We start from the raw sequence: 13,685 nt of genomic DNA on the forward strand, positions 1-13,685 counted from the left end.
GTGGGAGCATACACCGGGAGATGAGAATGGCTGTCAGGGGCAGGGCAGCGAACAGCGACCTGTCTGAGCAGAACAGGGTCAGGTGCCCGGTGCGGTCACCTTCCAACTCGTCCTCCCTCGCAGTTCACCTGAGGCCAATCTGGTGGCCTGTGAGTTGGAAGTTTCATGTCAAGTCAGGCTCCCAACAACCAAAGAAAGGGCGCTGGTCTTCTTGCAGATGTGTGCAGGCTCATGAGAGCTGGTCTCGGAGATGGCCAGTCATTCTTCTACCAACCATCTGTAGGAGCTGCTGGTCCTTAAATAGCTTATGCTATCCCTCGTTACGTCACCTGCCTCAATTGTTTCTGGCTCCGGAGTCCACCCTGTGTTTTCTCCTCCTCAGCTCCGTGTGGAGTGATCCGGGCTGTCTCTTCTTGCCACTGGACCCCTTTTCCTTACCAGGGTTGCTGCTGAATCTGGACCTGGTGTGGTCACTGACAGTGGCATATTGGAGCTACAATGTCCCTAAAGCTGCCTGGGAAGATTTTCTGCTTTTATAAGACCTTCATGAATGGTCCCAGGAACGGTGATTTGCTTCCTGGCTGCGCCCTGAGTTCCAGAAGGCTTTCCCTTCTTTTCTCATTCTCTAACCCAGAATGACCTGTCTATTACTGAGTGAATAAAGCGGTGCCCCGTCCAGTGACTACAGTTTGGTACAAGTAGCCACGGGGATATCCACCTTCCTCCTCCACACATTTATTCCACGCCTGCGCCAACTGCTCTTCAGATCCCAGGTGTGGATTCCCTGAGGCCAGACTATTGAGCACCAAAAGGGAAGAGCCCCGAGGCCTCGCCTCACCAGCCCTCAGCCTGCCCCTGATTGTGTCATTTTATGGAATCTGGCCAAGTCGACTTACAAGTCCTTTCCCTTTAATTTCTCTTGCTTTCTCCCAATGTCTTTTCCACAGAAAAAGATATGGGAGCGACCTTACTTCTCTATCATGCTCTTAAACATTTTCTTTTTTTTTTCCCAAGATTTTTTATTTATTCATTTGAGAGAGAGAGAGAGACACAGAGAGAGCACAAACAGGGGGAACAGCAGGCAGAGGGAGAAGGAGAAACAGGCTCCCCACTGAGCTGGGAGCCTGATATGGGGCTCTATCCCAGGACCTGGAGATCATGACCTGAGACCAAGGCAGATGCCTAACCATCTGAGCCACCCAGGTGCCCCTACATTTTCAAGTTCATAGACTCCTTTAGATTTTATGAAGATGTCTTCATCTGGGCAATAAAGATTCTCATTCTATAATAAAATAATAAAACTAGGTACTCCTAAAACTTAAAGTTTTGTTTTTCCTGAAAGGCTCTCTAGAATTTTTTATTAGAGATGATATGCTTTCTATTTTTTTGCACTAAAAAAAGCCAGCAATTTTACTATTGTGGTTAAAATTATCTCCATGTAGGATTGCAAACTTTTACCCCATTTGTTCTCCCAAACTTCCCAAATATGGAAATGTGACAGGATTTGTACAAGATGGTCTTTAAGAGAAATTAGAAATTGATGTTTGATTCCCACAGCCTCCAAAAGCAACGCACCTACTGTGAGCTAAATTGGGGAACCTTTATGAGGTCACACCTGCTACCTTGCTTGGAAAACAAAGTGCTGCGCACCTGGGCTTCTTAAAATAGATTCTCTGATGCTTTAAAATTCTATTTTATCTTTTTGGCAACACGAGATTCCTCCTTTGTCAACTCTCAGACCCTGGGGAAATTCTCTGGGGCAGGGGAAGGTGGTGTGGGTGGTAACCAGAGGGCATTTGTGTGAGGGGAGGAGGTCTGAGTTCCCCACTGGAAATAACCTCCAATTTGCAGACAATGCTGCCACCTGCTGACAAAACACAGGGCTTGCAGACTTTGGGGAAAAATACAGTCCATGCTTCCCCTTTCCGTCTTCCCCATTGGAAAACGAATTTCCATTCCTTTGCATTAACTATATTTTCTTTTGCTGCCGTGTAGTGGATCTTAAAATCATCTTAGTAAGCTCGGAGAAAAGAAAAATACAAGGTTGGACTGCCAGCTAGACCTGATTCGTCACTGCATCACAGTGGGGAGGATTAGTCTTATGCAAGTGGGAAAGGTTTGCTGTTTTTGGGTTTTGTGGGGATGGGAAAGGTCAAGGAACAATCTAGAAGGAGTCAAAATTCATTTTCAACCCCTGCCTTTCAATGAAGTGTAGTGTTTGACTTCTCTCTCCTAACTTGCATATACACATTTTTATTCCTTTTTTTAAAGTTTTATTTATTTAAGTAATCCCTACACCCAACATGGGGCTTGAACTCATGACCCTGAGATCAAAAGCTGCATGCTCTTCCAACTGAGCCAGCCAGGCACCCCTATCTGATTTTATTTCTAAAGTAAGCAGCAATGAGGCTCTTGGCTGCTAAAGCCTGTGTGGTGCTTACTCAAGTGAGTTTCTGCAGCTCCTCTTGTGATTCCACTGAAATATAGACCCTTGTGTGTGGGAAAAAGATAGGGCAGCTGTCTTCCTTTGGACCATGCTGTTCTGATTCTCGTCAGTTGACTCCGAGCACAATGGCAGGACATCTGCTCAAGTGCACAGACGGCAGCGAGGGCTGGAAGAGCCAGTCGTCTGTCTATCCCAGACTTAGAGAATGCGGAGACCTTCCCTGCTTCCTACAACAGCAAGCTGGGAGCTTGATAAAGCTTTGGGGATCAGAGAACCTGGCCATACCATCTTTCCAGATTCCTGAAACTCATTAAATTATGTGCATCTGAAATGATGAAGAAGAGCTAGAAATTGTCACTTTTATTTGTCATTTCCATATTGTTTGCTTAGGACATACCTACTGTCCTTTTGTTATTTTATTTTATTTTAGGTTCACAGCAGTGAGATTTTGAACTATGAAACAAAGGTTTTAAACACTGAAGTAAAAATGGAGGGTACCAATTAGTTATCTTCCATCTGAGAACATTAAGAATCTGAGGAGCTTAACTATTGCGATTCCTCCCTTGTTTTATCCATCTGTCCAGTTTTAGCCTCGGGGGTTTTACTAAAGATTCTAGGAGTCGTATAACTAGTTTTTATGGTTCCTCCCTATTTAGAGACCATTTCTCAAAAAGCAAAATGGTAGCAGGAAGCTATTCCTACGCAGATGTGTACATAAAAATGCCAGTTTAGGGTAAGGATTTCCTAAGGAGAAATATTATGGATATTTATAAATATTTTCATATTCTTTTCAGATGAGAACAGTTCTTTCCAAGCCATGCTGCACTATCCCGTGCTATTTTTTAAAAAGTTAATCTGGTCTCAAAGAATGATTTTCCCACAGTCCGATTCCAGGGACTTGAATCCACTCTGAAAGGAGTAGTAATTATTTAACAGACAGCGGCGTGCTGGGCCCCCCCCTTCTGGAGTGTGAATTACATAAACTGAGGAGTAACAGACATTAACAGCGTGCCTGATACTTACAAATGAAACCCTTGTACTCTTTCTGGACAAGAGGGATTGGTAACTAAAACATCTGTTAAGTCAAGCCTTTTTACCTTTGAATGGAGAGGAATCGCTGTGGATCCTGCTGCTCGATTCTACTTTACAAGGACTGGGTGACAGACGGTGGTGGTGCGCTGGACACGTGCTAGATCCGTAGCTTTGGGACTAACCTCGAGCACAGACTTAGAGCACAAGCATCACTGTTTGTGACAAAGCAGTGCCTGGAAAACTGGTTCGAGTCCTCTGAGGACAACAGGTGACAGGTGTGACACAGCTGGCTACCTCAGTACCCTATAGCCCATTTACCCAATTGCTTCTTGAATAACCCTATACATAAAGCTTGTAAGACACATCTAAGTTTGCATAACGTAATGTGTAAGTAGTAGTAACTTTCAGCAGTTGGGTTGTTCTTGTTTTTTTTCTCCCAGTGAAAACGGGCTCTGGTTTGGCACCTTTCTGAAGCCAAGGGGTCAGAGTGGTATTTGCAGGGTCTCAGGGAAAGATCAAAGAGCTACCTGCCTGTTTATCCCTCTCTCATGTGGTCTTAAAGTCTGAAGCAGTCCCCGTTCTGATATGCGCTCCTCACATCACCGAGGCAAAACCTTTGCAGCCTTGTCAAGCCTCTTTCCCCATTTATAAAATTAAGTGTGCATATCAACCAGATTTGTGACAACAAACATTTTTAAGACAGAAATTGAACACTACGTTATGACAATTCTTCCAGCAGATTGCATTCGTGTCCCTAACATGGTCTTACTGGGGGTTTCTTTGAGGCTGCAGAAGGACCTCATTCTTCTCTTCTTTGTAATGGACACTATTTTCCACCATCCCAAATAAAAGCGAACTTACAAGGATATGTGGCATTTGTCCTTTAAACAATTAAAGTCAAAGAGGAATGAGAGAATAAAAACTTAAGTTTTTTTTAAAGAAAATGACATGCATTTTTCTGGGTTAATAAACAGCAAGCAGAGGAATTCCACTTCTATTTTGTTTTATTTGCAGGGCTGCTTAGCATAGCCCACGCTATTGCTGCACAGTTAAGATCTCAAGCTTACTTTCTTTCGCACCTTAACTGGAAGACTTGACTTTACATGGTACTGAATGTTCTGGGCTGGTACAGGCCACTCCACCCAGCAAAGTCAGAGCAATCCCTGGAAAAGAGGAAAAGACTGAAACTGATCATTGGTGAACATTTAAATGTACTCATTGTCCAGAAAGGATTCGCTTTCTCTCCAAGCCCTGAGAGTACCTGCTCTTATTCTGGCTGTGCACTTACCTTTGCTGGGTTTTCAATTATTAATAGCTGGTAGTGATGCGTGTCTCATCTGTTTGATACCATTCACTTTGCAAAAGAGTTTAACTTCTACATCATGTTGGAACAAAAATGAGAGACGCGGCCTAAGCACAGGCCTGCATCTGGACATAGGTTTCCAGCGTCTGGTCCTGTGCTCCGTGTTAGTTCATCAGAAACCCTCACCCCTGCCTCTCCACGGGGGCACAACATTCAGGTGTTGCCCTCTACTAAGTGGCCTGAGTGACCTGAAAAGGGAGTGAAGTGAGCTGCAGGGAAGAGAAGGGGCAACGGAGAGGGCGATGGCCACGGGACTGACTGGAGCCTCCCTCTCTCCAGCAGGGCAGCAGGGAGCAGAGGCCAGGCCTTCTACCCCCTTGCAGGGGAATGGCAAGGGACAGTTGTCAGATGCTGCTTGAAGCCTCGGTTTTGTTTTACAAATGCGATCTTTTAATCAAGAGGTTCTTGTTCTTTGGAAACAGGGCGGTCCTGGGGACCATTACCTTTTCCCCTTTGAGAACTTGAGTTCACATTTCCTAAGTCAGAAGTGAAAAAGGGTTTGCTTATTTCAAGACCAGCTTCTCTCTAGTAAGCACGGCAGGAAAGCACCAGGATTTAGCGGGGAGGCCATGCTTCAATTTACATATCAAGTGTCCTTTTCTCAGTGAAAGTCCTTACCTTTAAAGGAAACTCCAATAAAAAGAAACATTTGCTTTTCTCAGGTCTTTGTTGCTGATATGAATCATGAAAGAGTATGATCAATTTGAATTTTTAGATTTTATTTATTTGACAGAGAGAGCGATCACAAGTAGGCAAAGAGGCAGACAGAGAGAGGAGGAAGCAGGCTCCCTGCTGAGCAGAGAGCTCGATGCGAGGCTTGATCCCAGGACCCTGAGATCATGACCTGAGCCGAAGGCAGAGTCTTTAACCCACTGAGCCACCCAGGCGCCCCAATTTGAATTTTCTTAACTATTTAAAGACACTGTAAGTTAGGCAAGCATCCCTATTCCTGTTGCCAAATGTGGGGTAAATGGGGCGCCCCCCGCCCTTAGGACTGGGGAATCTGGCTGAAGGGAGTCCACAGCGGCGAGGATCACAGGGCACCGCCCAGCATTGCTACCTGGAGGCCTGCTGTGGCTCTTAAGGGAGTGCAGAAACGGAACCCCACCGTTGCCTTTAAAGTCCAGACAGACTTTAAGGGCTACTGCCCTCAGAAAGGTACATGGAGCCCTGTCCCCACCACCACCCAGGCGGTTTCCATGAGGTTTATTACTTCTACATGATGAAGTTTATAACAAGTTCCCATTTTGGTTTTTCACTTCTGAAGTGCAGCCAGTACCTGAATGAGGTTTTTTCTGCTATTCTAAAAGCTGCCCTGAAGTGCCTTTTAACTTTTGTAGCACCCGCAAAATATTATCAAGTCCTTTTCTTTAGTGCTTTTAGTCTTTAAAAACATTTCCTTCCATTCCAGTAGATACGGTGGAGATAGGATCCACCCAAATTCCCTTTAAGGACGGCCCTGTGGCCTGCGCTTGTCCACATGGTGATCAAACAGCCACCACTCACTTCTGTGAGGTCACCTCACTGAACTCAAGGTAGGGTCAGTAACTGAACCATCGCAGAGTACAGAAGGGAGCTGGCCTTGGGAGCTGGCCCTGGTGTGAGTCCTGGTCTCCCTCCATTAGTGGCTGAGGGACTTCAGACGAGTACTACGTATCTGGAAATCAGGATACCTGTTTCAACAGGCTGCTTTGAGGACCGAAAGGAGAAATTTACAGGTACCATGCAAAGCATTCCCCAGGTTCTCAACACACACTCCTTTCTTTCCATCCACAAAGGTTGAGAGATAAACAGTTAACCTTGGCTGATGAAAGTAAATGGTTTATTCATCATTTCCAGAGACACTCCAGATATATTCTTAAGTATACCCAGTTTAGGCTGAGGACAGCAGGCCCGTGATCTTCACTTTCAAACATTAATTTACCGACCTTTAGTCAAACTTATCTCAGCCTTTCAAGTAAAAACAAAAACAAAAACAAAACAAAAAACAACCAAATAGAAAAGTGTTAAAGCCTTCCCGGTAGTTGGTAGGATTATTTTGTGTATTAAAATGAAGAATGTGAGCACAGAGTCGAAGACTTAGGAGGTGCTCAAATTTTTATTGACCGAATCCATAGTCATGCAGTCTTTTGGAGGAAGAAAAACTGTCCGAGAACTCACAGCTTGTGGAAGCTTAATGCGGTATAGTGCCAAATGCTAAATTAGAAAGCTGACCCTAATTCCAGGTCCCGACTTCTTACTAGGGTTCACATTTTTTTTTTTCAGGCAATAAGCACTGTAACCTAAGAGGGAAGAAAGAGATCCACACCTTCCCCAAAGAAAAGGAAGATGGATCTAGTGTCAGGCTCAATTAGACCCAATTGTGATGGCTCTCCAAAAAGGAACAATGCCGCTTTTGTGATATGCTCAAGCAGAAAGCTTGGAAATTTTACAAAACAATCTCACCCCGAGAGAAACTTGGGTTCTAGCTCTCTTCCTGGAAAGAGATGTCTTTGCAGGCAAGTTTTATACCGCTCTTATTAGTCCTTGCTGGGATCTGTATTTGTTTGTTTAAAAATAATCTCAGAAACAGCTAAGAAAGACCTATGTGAAACGAGGAATGTGAATTACTCCGCTGTTGGAGTATTTATGCCCTGCCACTTCCGCAGCCCGGTCACAGGGGTGTTGATTATTTAGTTATTGTCTACCAGAGGGAACCCTTTGCTAGAATTGTTGGTATTCATTTCTCCGCCCCGAATTCAGCCTAAGAGCCCTCACCACAGTGGATCTGAGTGGCGAGCTTCGGCGCTGTGAGTGCTTAAAATGCAAATGTGCAAGAACTCCTGGCCAACCTCCCCATCCCCCAGGAAAGTGCTTAAATGCAGCGGGGCCTGGAGGAGAATGTTAAAAAGAGGGGCTGAACTGCCTTCCTCCTCTCCACCAGGACCCTCACTCACACTGTGAGATTCAGCATGCATGACTGAGCAAGTGAGCGGGCAGGCAAGGACAGCGCTCTTTTAACTTTTCTGAACAATGGCTTCAGTTCCCTCCACCCTTCACATCCTCCCCACACCCACTCAGAGTGGAAAGAAACCCATCTTTTCTTCCCCACTTCCACATCTCTGGACCCATTTTTCAACAGGACCCCTGGATCTCATTTCCACCCTGGGCAAATTGTGACTCTTAACAGATCGAGTTTTTTTGTTTTTCTGGGTTTTTTTAAGTTCCATTTTCTTCCGTTTCTTTCAATTTCCATGTTGTTGACAGTTTAAAGCCGAAAATTATATAAATCTCCAGTCCAGTCACATTTCTAGCAACAAAACATTTAGAGGTCAGTAGTAAACCTTATACAGAATAAATTTGTAACCATGAGCTTACTCACAGCACATAGGATGCACTGAACTCTATACCTTATTTCCTCCTAGAGTACAGACAGCACCTCCTACTTTGGCAAGTACCCAAACACACACTGCCTTCAAAATAATTCACAGATACAAGGTTTTTTGTTTTTGTTTTGTTTTTTTTTCCAAAACATACTTCATATTTCCTCTTTTATTATATAAATATCAGTTTAACCTTTTACTGTAAGAATATAAACGTTTTAAGAGGATCTTTGTTATTATTTATACAAATTCACAAACAGTACAATTAATTGATAAAGGTCTCTGGGTTTCTTTAACTCCATGGTCTCGCATGTTGCTGTGGAGGATTCTAAAAAAATAAACAAACGAACAAAAACTCCCAACAAAAATATACATCCTACTCAAAAGCGGTTTTTTTTTTTTAAAGCCACAAGTCCCAACCCCCACCAAAATAAAGAAAGTCATCTATTCCTCCATTTAGAAACAGATTGTTGTAAAACCCACGAACTCCCGTTTTATTAACAGAGATAAGACATGAGTTTCAGTCTCCTCCCCTTCACGTTAGAGCCCCAGGGGCTCCGCAGGCCAACTCTGCTCCTCCGCTTCCAACAGGAAGCCTCACCGTGTGACCTTTTTGTGGGGAAACTTGGAAGAGGGTGAGGGTAGGGCAGAATTTGCATATATAATAATCATTTTCAAGACACAATCTGCATCTCAAACGAACAAACAAACAAAAGTTCGACTCTCATTTCTTCCACACATTTGTGCTATAAATTAAGTCAAGATTTATGAACACCGTTGGGCCCTCAAAATCCCAATGGGCAGGGAGAAAAAACGATAGCCAGAATGTGGAAGCGGGATACATTGGATGGATGGGGTTTGGGAAGAAGCCAAAACAAAAAAGACCTACAAACCCAATGGGCATCTTTCCAGTCTAGGCACAAAAATGTTTCAGTCTCAAAATATCTCTCTTGTAGAATTCCAGGGCTTCAGAGAAAAAAGTAAACTAAAACGAGGTAGCCAGACATATATATATGTATATATATATATAATTTATATATATATAATATATAGACTATATTCAGCAGAAAAAAAAAGGACCGTGATTTCAAATTTCTTCAAAAAACAAAAACACGAAAAAGAAAGACAATTAAAAGGAAATGAGCGTGAATAGCAGAGTACTGTAGAAGTGATGAGAAGAGCCTGGGATTAGTTACAAAGTGGAAGGAAGAAGGGTGAAAAGGCCGTGGTAGTTGGGTTTGCTCTTTATACATTTCAAAATAAAAACCAGATCACAGTATTCAAATGAAAGCTTAAGTGAAGGCAGACATTTTCCTCAACTCCCCAGGGTCTTAAGGACTAGTCACTCCCCACCCCCTCCCCCGTTTCCAAATGCAAAGCAGTGGGGATACAGTAGCTCAAACAGTCCTCCATCCCCCTGCAGAGAGGAGTGGGTAAGTAGCTGAATCCGTCCCTTCATCGTCAGGGGAAACAAGAGGGGAGGAAGGTAGGGGTAGCAGAGGAACCCCAGATGCAATGGGAATGGGCGTGTAGTGGGCCGAGGTGCCCGAGGAGGGAGAAAATGAGCCTGAGGCTTCGTGTCCCTGCCCCCATCTCATCCGCTGCAATGATCTCTGTGTAAGTGTGCATGTCGAGTGAGGGGGGCGGGGGCGTGGTGGTGACCCGAGGATAAACAGGGCGGGACAGGGGGAGCAGGTGCCGCCGCCCTCACCTGACCTTCTCACTGTCCGTCATCTGCCAGAGTCCCAGGTTGAGTACCTTGAGGCAGGGCAGCTGCGTGATGCGCTCCAGGCCGCGCTTGGTGATCCGGGTACAGCCATACAGGTCTATGCCGGTGAGCTGGCTCAGGTGCTCCGCGATCAGCTCTAGGCCCTTGTCTGTGATGCGCACACACTGTCCGATGTTGAGCGTGCGCAGCCCGTGCATCTGCCGCACCATGCGGTTGATGCCATCATCGCTGATGTGGCAGGAGCAGAGGGACAGGGACTTGAGGCCGTCCAGGCCCTGGGCTATGTAAGCCAGGCTCTGGTCCCCCACCTTGTCACAGAAGGACACATCCAGCCCTGAGAGGCGCAGGCTGCCCATGGCCAGATGCATGATGCCCGTGTCGCTGATGTTATCGCAGGAGCGCAGGTTAAGGCTGCGGAGGCTGCCCATGTGCGACAGGTGCAGGAGGCCCGCGTCTGAGATGCCCCCGCAGAAGCTGAGGTTGAGAAGCCTCAGGCCAGTCAGCCCCCGGGAGATGTGCTTTAGAGAAAGGTCGGTGAGCTTCTGGCAGTCCTGCAGCGTGAGCTGCTCCAGGCCCAGGCAGCCCTCTGCCGCGCTGCGCGTCATGCCGGCCAGGTGCCCGATGCCCACGTCCGAGAGGTGGCGGCAGCTGCGGAGATTAAGGCTCTTGAGGCGCTGCAGGCCCCAGGCGATGAGCAGAAGGCCGGTGTTGGTGATGTTGCTGCAACCCCCCAGCTCCAGCACCTCCAAGCCCTTGAGGTACTGGGCTATGCGGCCCAGGCTGCTGTCGGTGATCTGCTTGCAGAGGCTCAGGTTGAGGGCACGCAGGGAGCCGATCTCCTGCACAAACGCGTGGCCCAGCCCGTTGTCAGTGAGGTTGTAGCAGCCGCTTAGGTTGAGACTCTCGATGTTGGCCATGCCCTGGATCACGTAGCTGAGGCTGCGGCGGAGGCTCAGGATCTGCACACGGCGGATACCCCGGGCCTGCAGGCTGGGGAACAGCGACGGGTTGGCCCGGCGCAGGTGCAGCTTGGCCTCCACCCCCCGCCACACCGACTTGTGGTAGGCGGCGTCCCGCCAGGCCGTGCACACCTGCGCCGCGCGCCCCTTATCCCGGACGTCCAGGTAGCCGAAGATCATGGCCAGCAGCTCGGGAAACAAGCACGAGATGTGGGTCTCCATCTTCCTCCTCCCCCCTCCGCGGCGCCGGGGGGGAGGAGGCGCGGGCCCCGCCGCTCCTGTCCCGAGAGGCGACAAGAGCGGTTCGCCCCAGCCGCTGCCGCCGCCGCCGCCTCGGGCCCAACGGACGGCCCCTCCCCGCCTTCCGGCTCCGGCCGCCGCCGCCGCTCCTCCTCCTGGTCCGTCCGTCCTTCCTTCCTTCCTGCCGGCTTCGCCTCCCTTCCCTTCCCTCCCCCCGCCCCGGGCTCCGCTCGGTCCTCACATCCCGGGCGGGGAAGGCGCCCTCTCACTCACTCCCGAGCCCGGCCGGGCCGCCGCCTCCGCCGCCTCCGCCGCCTCGGGTCTAACCACGCCGCGCTCGGGCCGCGCCGCTCCGCCCGCTCCGCTGCCGCTCCCACGCCCCCTGCCGCATCCTCTGCCTCCTGCTACTGCCGCCGCCGGCCGCCGCTGCTGCTGCTCCGGGCCGGCGGGCCGGCCGGGGGGCCCCGGGGGCTGCGAGCACGGGCTCCGGGCGCCGAGGAGGCTTCCTGCTGCCTTTGTCTCTCGCCCGCTTTTCAAACCTCCCAGCCCGGGCCGCCCGCACTCCGCCGCCCAGGCGGGGGGACCTGGAGGCCAATCCGGGCCACCGGGCGCACGTTCCTTCTCCCCCCGCCGTCCGCGGCCAGTTGGGAGCTGCCGGCCCGGGCACGGAGGACGCCGCGGCCGGCGCGGCCGGAGCGCGGCTCGGCGCCGGGCCCGGGGCTAGCAGGCGGGCCGGGCGTTTGGTAGAGTCCGGGCCGGACCCCTCTGCCCGACTGCTCCTTCGCGCGTCCCCTCCCGCCGCGCTCCCCCCGCGCGCGCCCGCGCAATGGTACGAGCCTGCGCTGCCGGAACTGTCGGAGCCGTTACCCTGGAAACCGAGTTCTTCCTAGTCTGGGCGCCCCGATTTTTAACCCTGTAAGCGCCATCTGAGAGCAGCTGTCAGCCAGGCTCTTCCCCACCCTTCTCCTTTTCACCCCGTAGCCCGCTGTTGAGCCATTCCCTTTCTGGGCCACGCCCCAACCCCGTTCCTTCTCTTTTTCTTGGCTGCTGACGTCTGAGCAGTCTTTTCCCAGAGTTTACCCCTACCATTCCTGACCCTTCCTTTACACCCTTCTCCCTTTATTATCCCGGCAAGACCCTCCTCCCAGTGGTAGTACTCAATAATCGTCACTCCAATTCTCCTTCCTTTTTTTTTTTTTTTACTGTTCCTAATGCCCCTTAACACGTCCCTGTTATCACACCCCCAGTCCTCCCCAACGGGGCTGCTTCCTACGATCCCTTTCTCTCCGGTCTTGTGCCTCAAATTACGGAGAAACTCGGCTTTATCATCACTACCTTAGCTTAACAGTGACACTCCTCAGCCCTCAACCCATTCCTGCTCCCTTCTAGCATCTTCTGGTTGTTTCCAGACATCAATGCGGTACTTTATACATCAAAACTTCCCTCCACTTCCGCACTTTGTTGCTGAACTGTGGACTGACGGGAGCGCCACGATGCCCTCGCATCGTGTCAGCTTTCTTTGCGCTTAGAAGGGAGCAGCCGTCCCTAAGTCTTTGCTTTATGGTCTTTTTCCTTCTCACCAGCTTCTTGGACTATACATTGTATAGACAGTTGTACTGAGAGTATATTTTTATCTACTAACGCAGAGATACTTTTAAAATAAAATATAGCGACTATTGGACTTGGTTTAAGAGGCTGCAAGCACATGTCTGTCGGTTTATAAACTGGGTTTTATGGAACCAGGGCAGTGCTCTCTTTTAGAATGTGGCTCCTGGGTCTTAAATGCCCACACAGACGATGGGATTTCAGCGTTTCCTTTTAATTATACCCAAACCAAGAATCTTGAGATCAGAGAAAATTACCCTCTGTACTCTTAATGAACTCACGGCTCCATACAACATGATGCAGGACAATCTGATGTATTTATCAGAAAAGGAAAATGGTTTTATTGATTCTTTGAGGACCCAAACAAGATTTTGAATAGGTTTCCTATTTGGTATGTGAGATTAACTTTTGGCGCCTCTCTTTGCTCAAGAGACCAACATTAGACCAAGTATCTACAGATTCACTAATAAGCATAAGATATTTTAGACCCCCACCCACCCACACACCCACCCACCTCTCCTGTTCCTAAATCAGGAAATGCAGAAGCAAAAATTCTTACAAGTTTCCTACTTCACCCACATTACACATGGTGTGAGGCCCATAGATTTTTATAACCTTTCTGAAATGATAGACTGTACTGTTAGTCACCTAGATGCCTCAGATGTGCTGTGGCAATAAGATATCACAATTCGGGCCATACCTGAGCTAATACTCTTCTCCTAGAGTGTTTCCCACCTTGTATTTTTCTCAGTCACTGATGCCTGAACTTTTACCTTAAACTCTACATGAAAGTCACTTTTTGTTGTTGTTGTTGTTCTGAGAATGTAGAGGTGTTTGTACTGATGTCAAAGTATGAATCCCTTAATCCTACTGAACACAAAACAAAGTGCCAGACCACACATGGGGCCGGGGGAGTGTGTTTGTAGGGGGAGCATGACCTGAAGAAAAA

The 13,685-nt window shown here is 48.3% G+C and overlaps 2 protein-coding genes across 2 annotated transcripts in view; one reads left to right on the forward strand and one right to left on the reverse strand.

Annotated features, from left to right (window-relative positions):
- Nucleotides 1-13,685, forward strand: part of WNT5B (Wnt family member 5B) — a 107,262-nt gene that overhangs the window by 49,658 nt on the left and 43,919 nt on the right. The window lies entirely within an intron of this gene.
- Nucleotides 9,268-12,072, reverse strand: FBXL14 (F-box and leucine rich repeat protein 14). Its single transcript, XM_032349222.1, has one exon. It carries the CDS (start codon nucleotides 11,111-11,113, stop codon nucleotides 9,911-9,913), a length of 1,203 nt encoding a protein of 400 aa, XP_032205113.1. The 5' UTR covers nucleotides 11,114-12,072; the 3' UTR covers nucleotides 9,268-9,910.

The sequence above is a fragment of the Mustela erminea genome, chromosome 6 (assembly GCF_009829155.1).
Source record: "Mustela erminea isolate mMusErm1 chromosome 6, mMusErm1.Pri, whole genome shotgun sequence".
Lineage (NCBI taxonomy): Eukaryota > Metazoa > Chordata > Mammalia > Carnivora > Mustelidae > Mustela > Mustela erminea.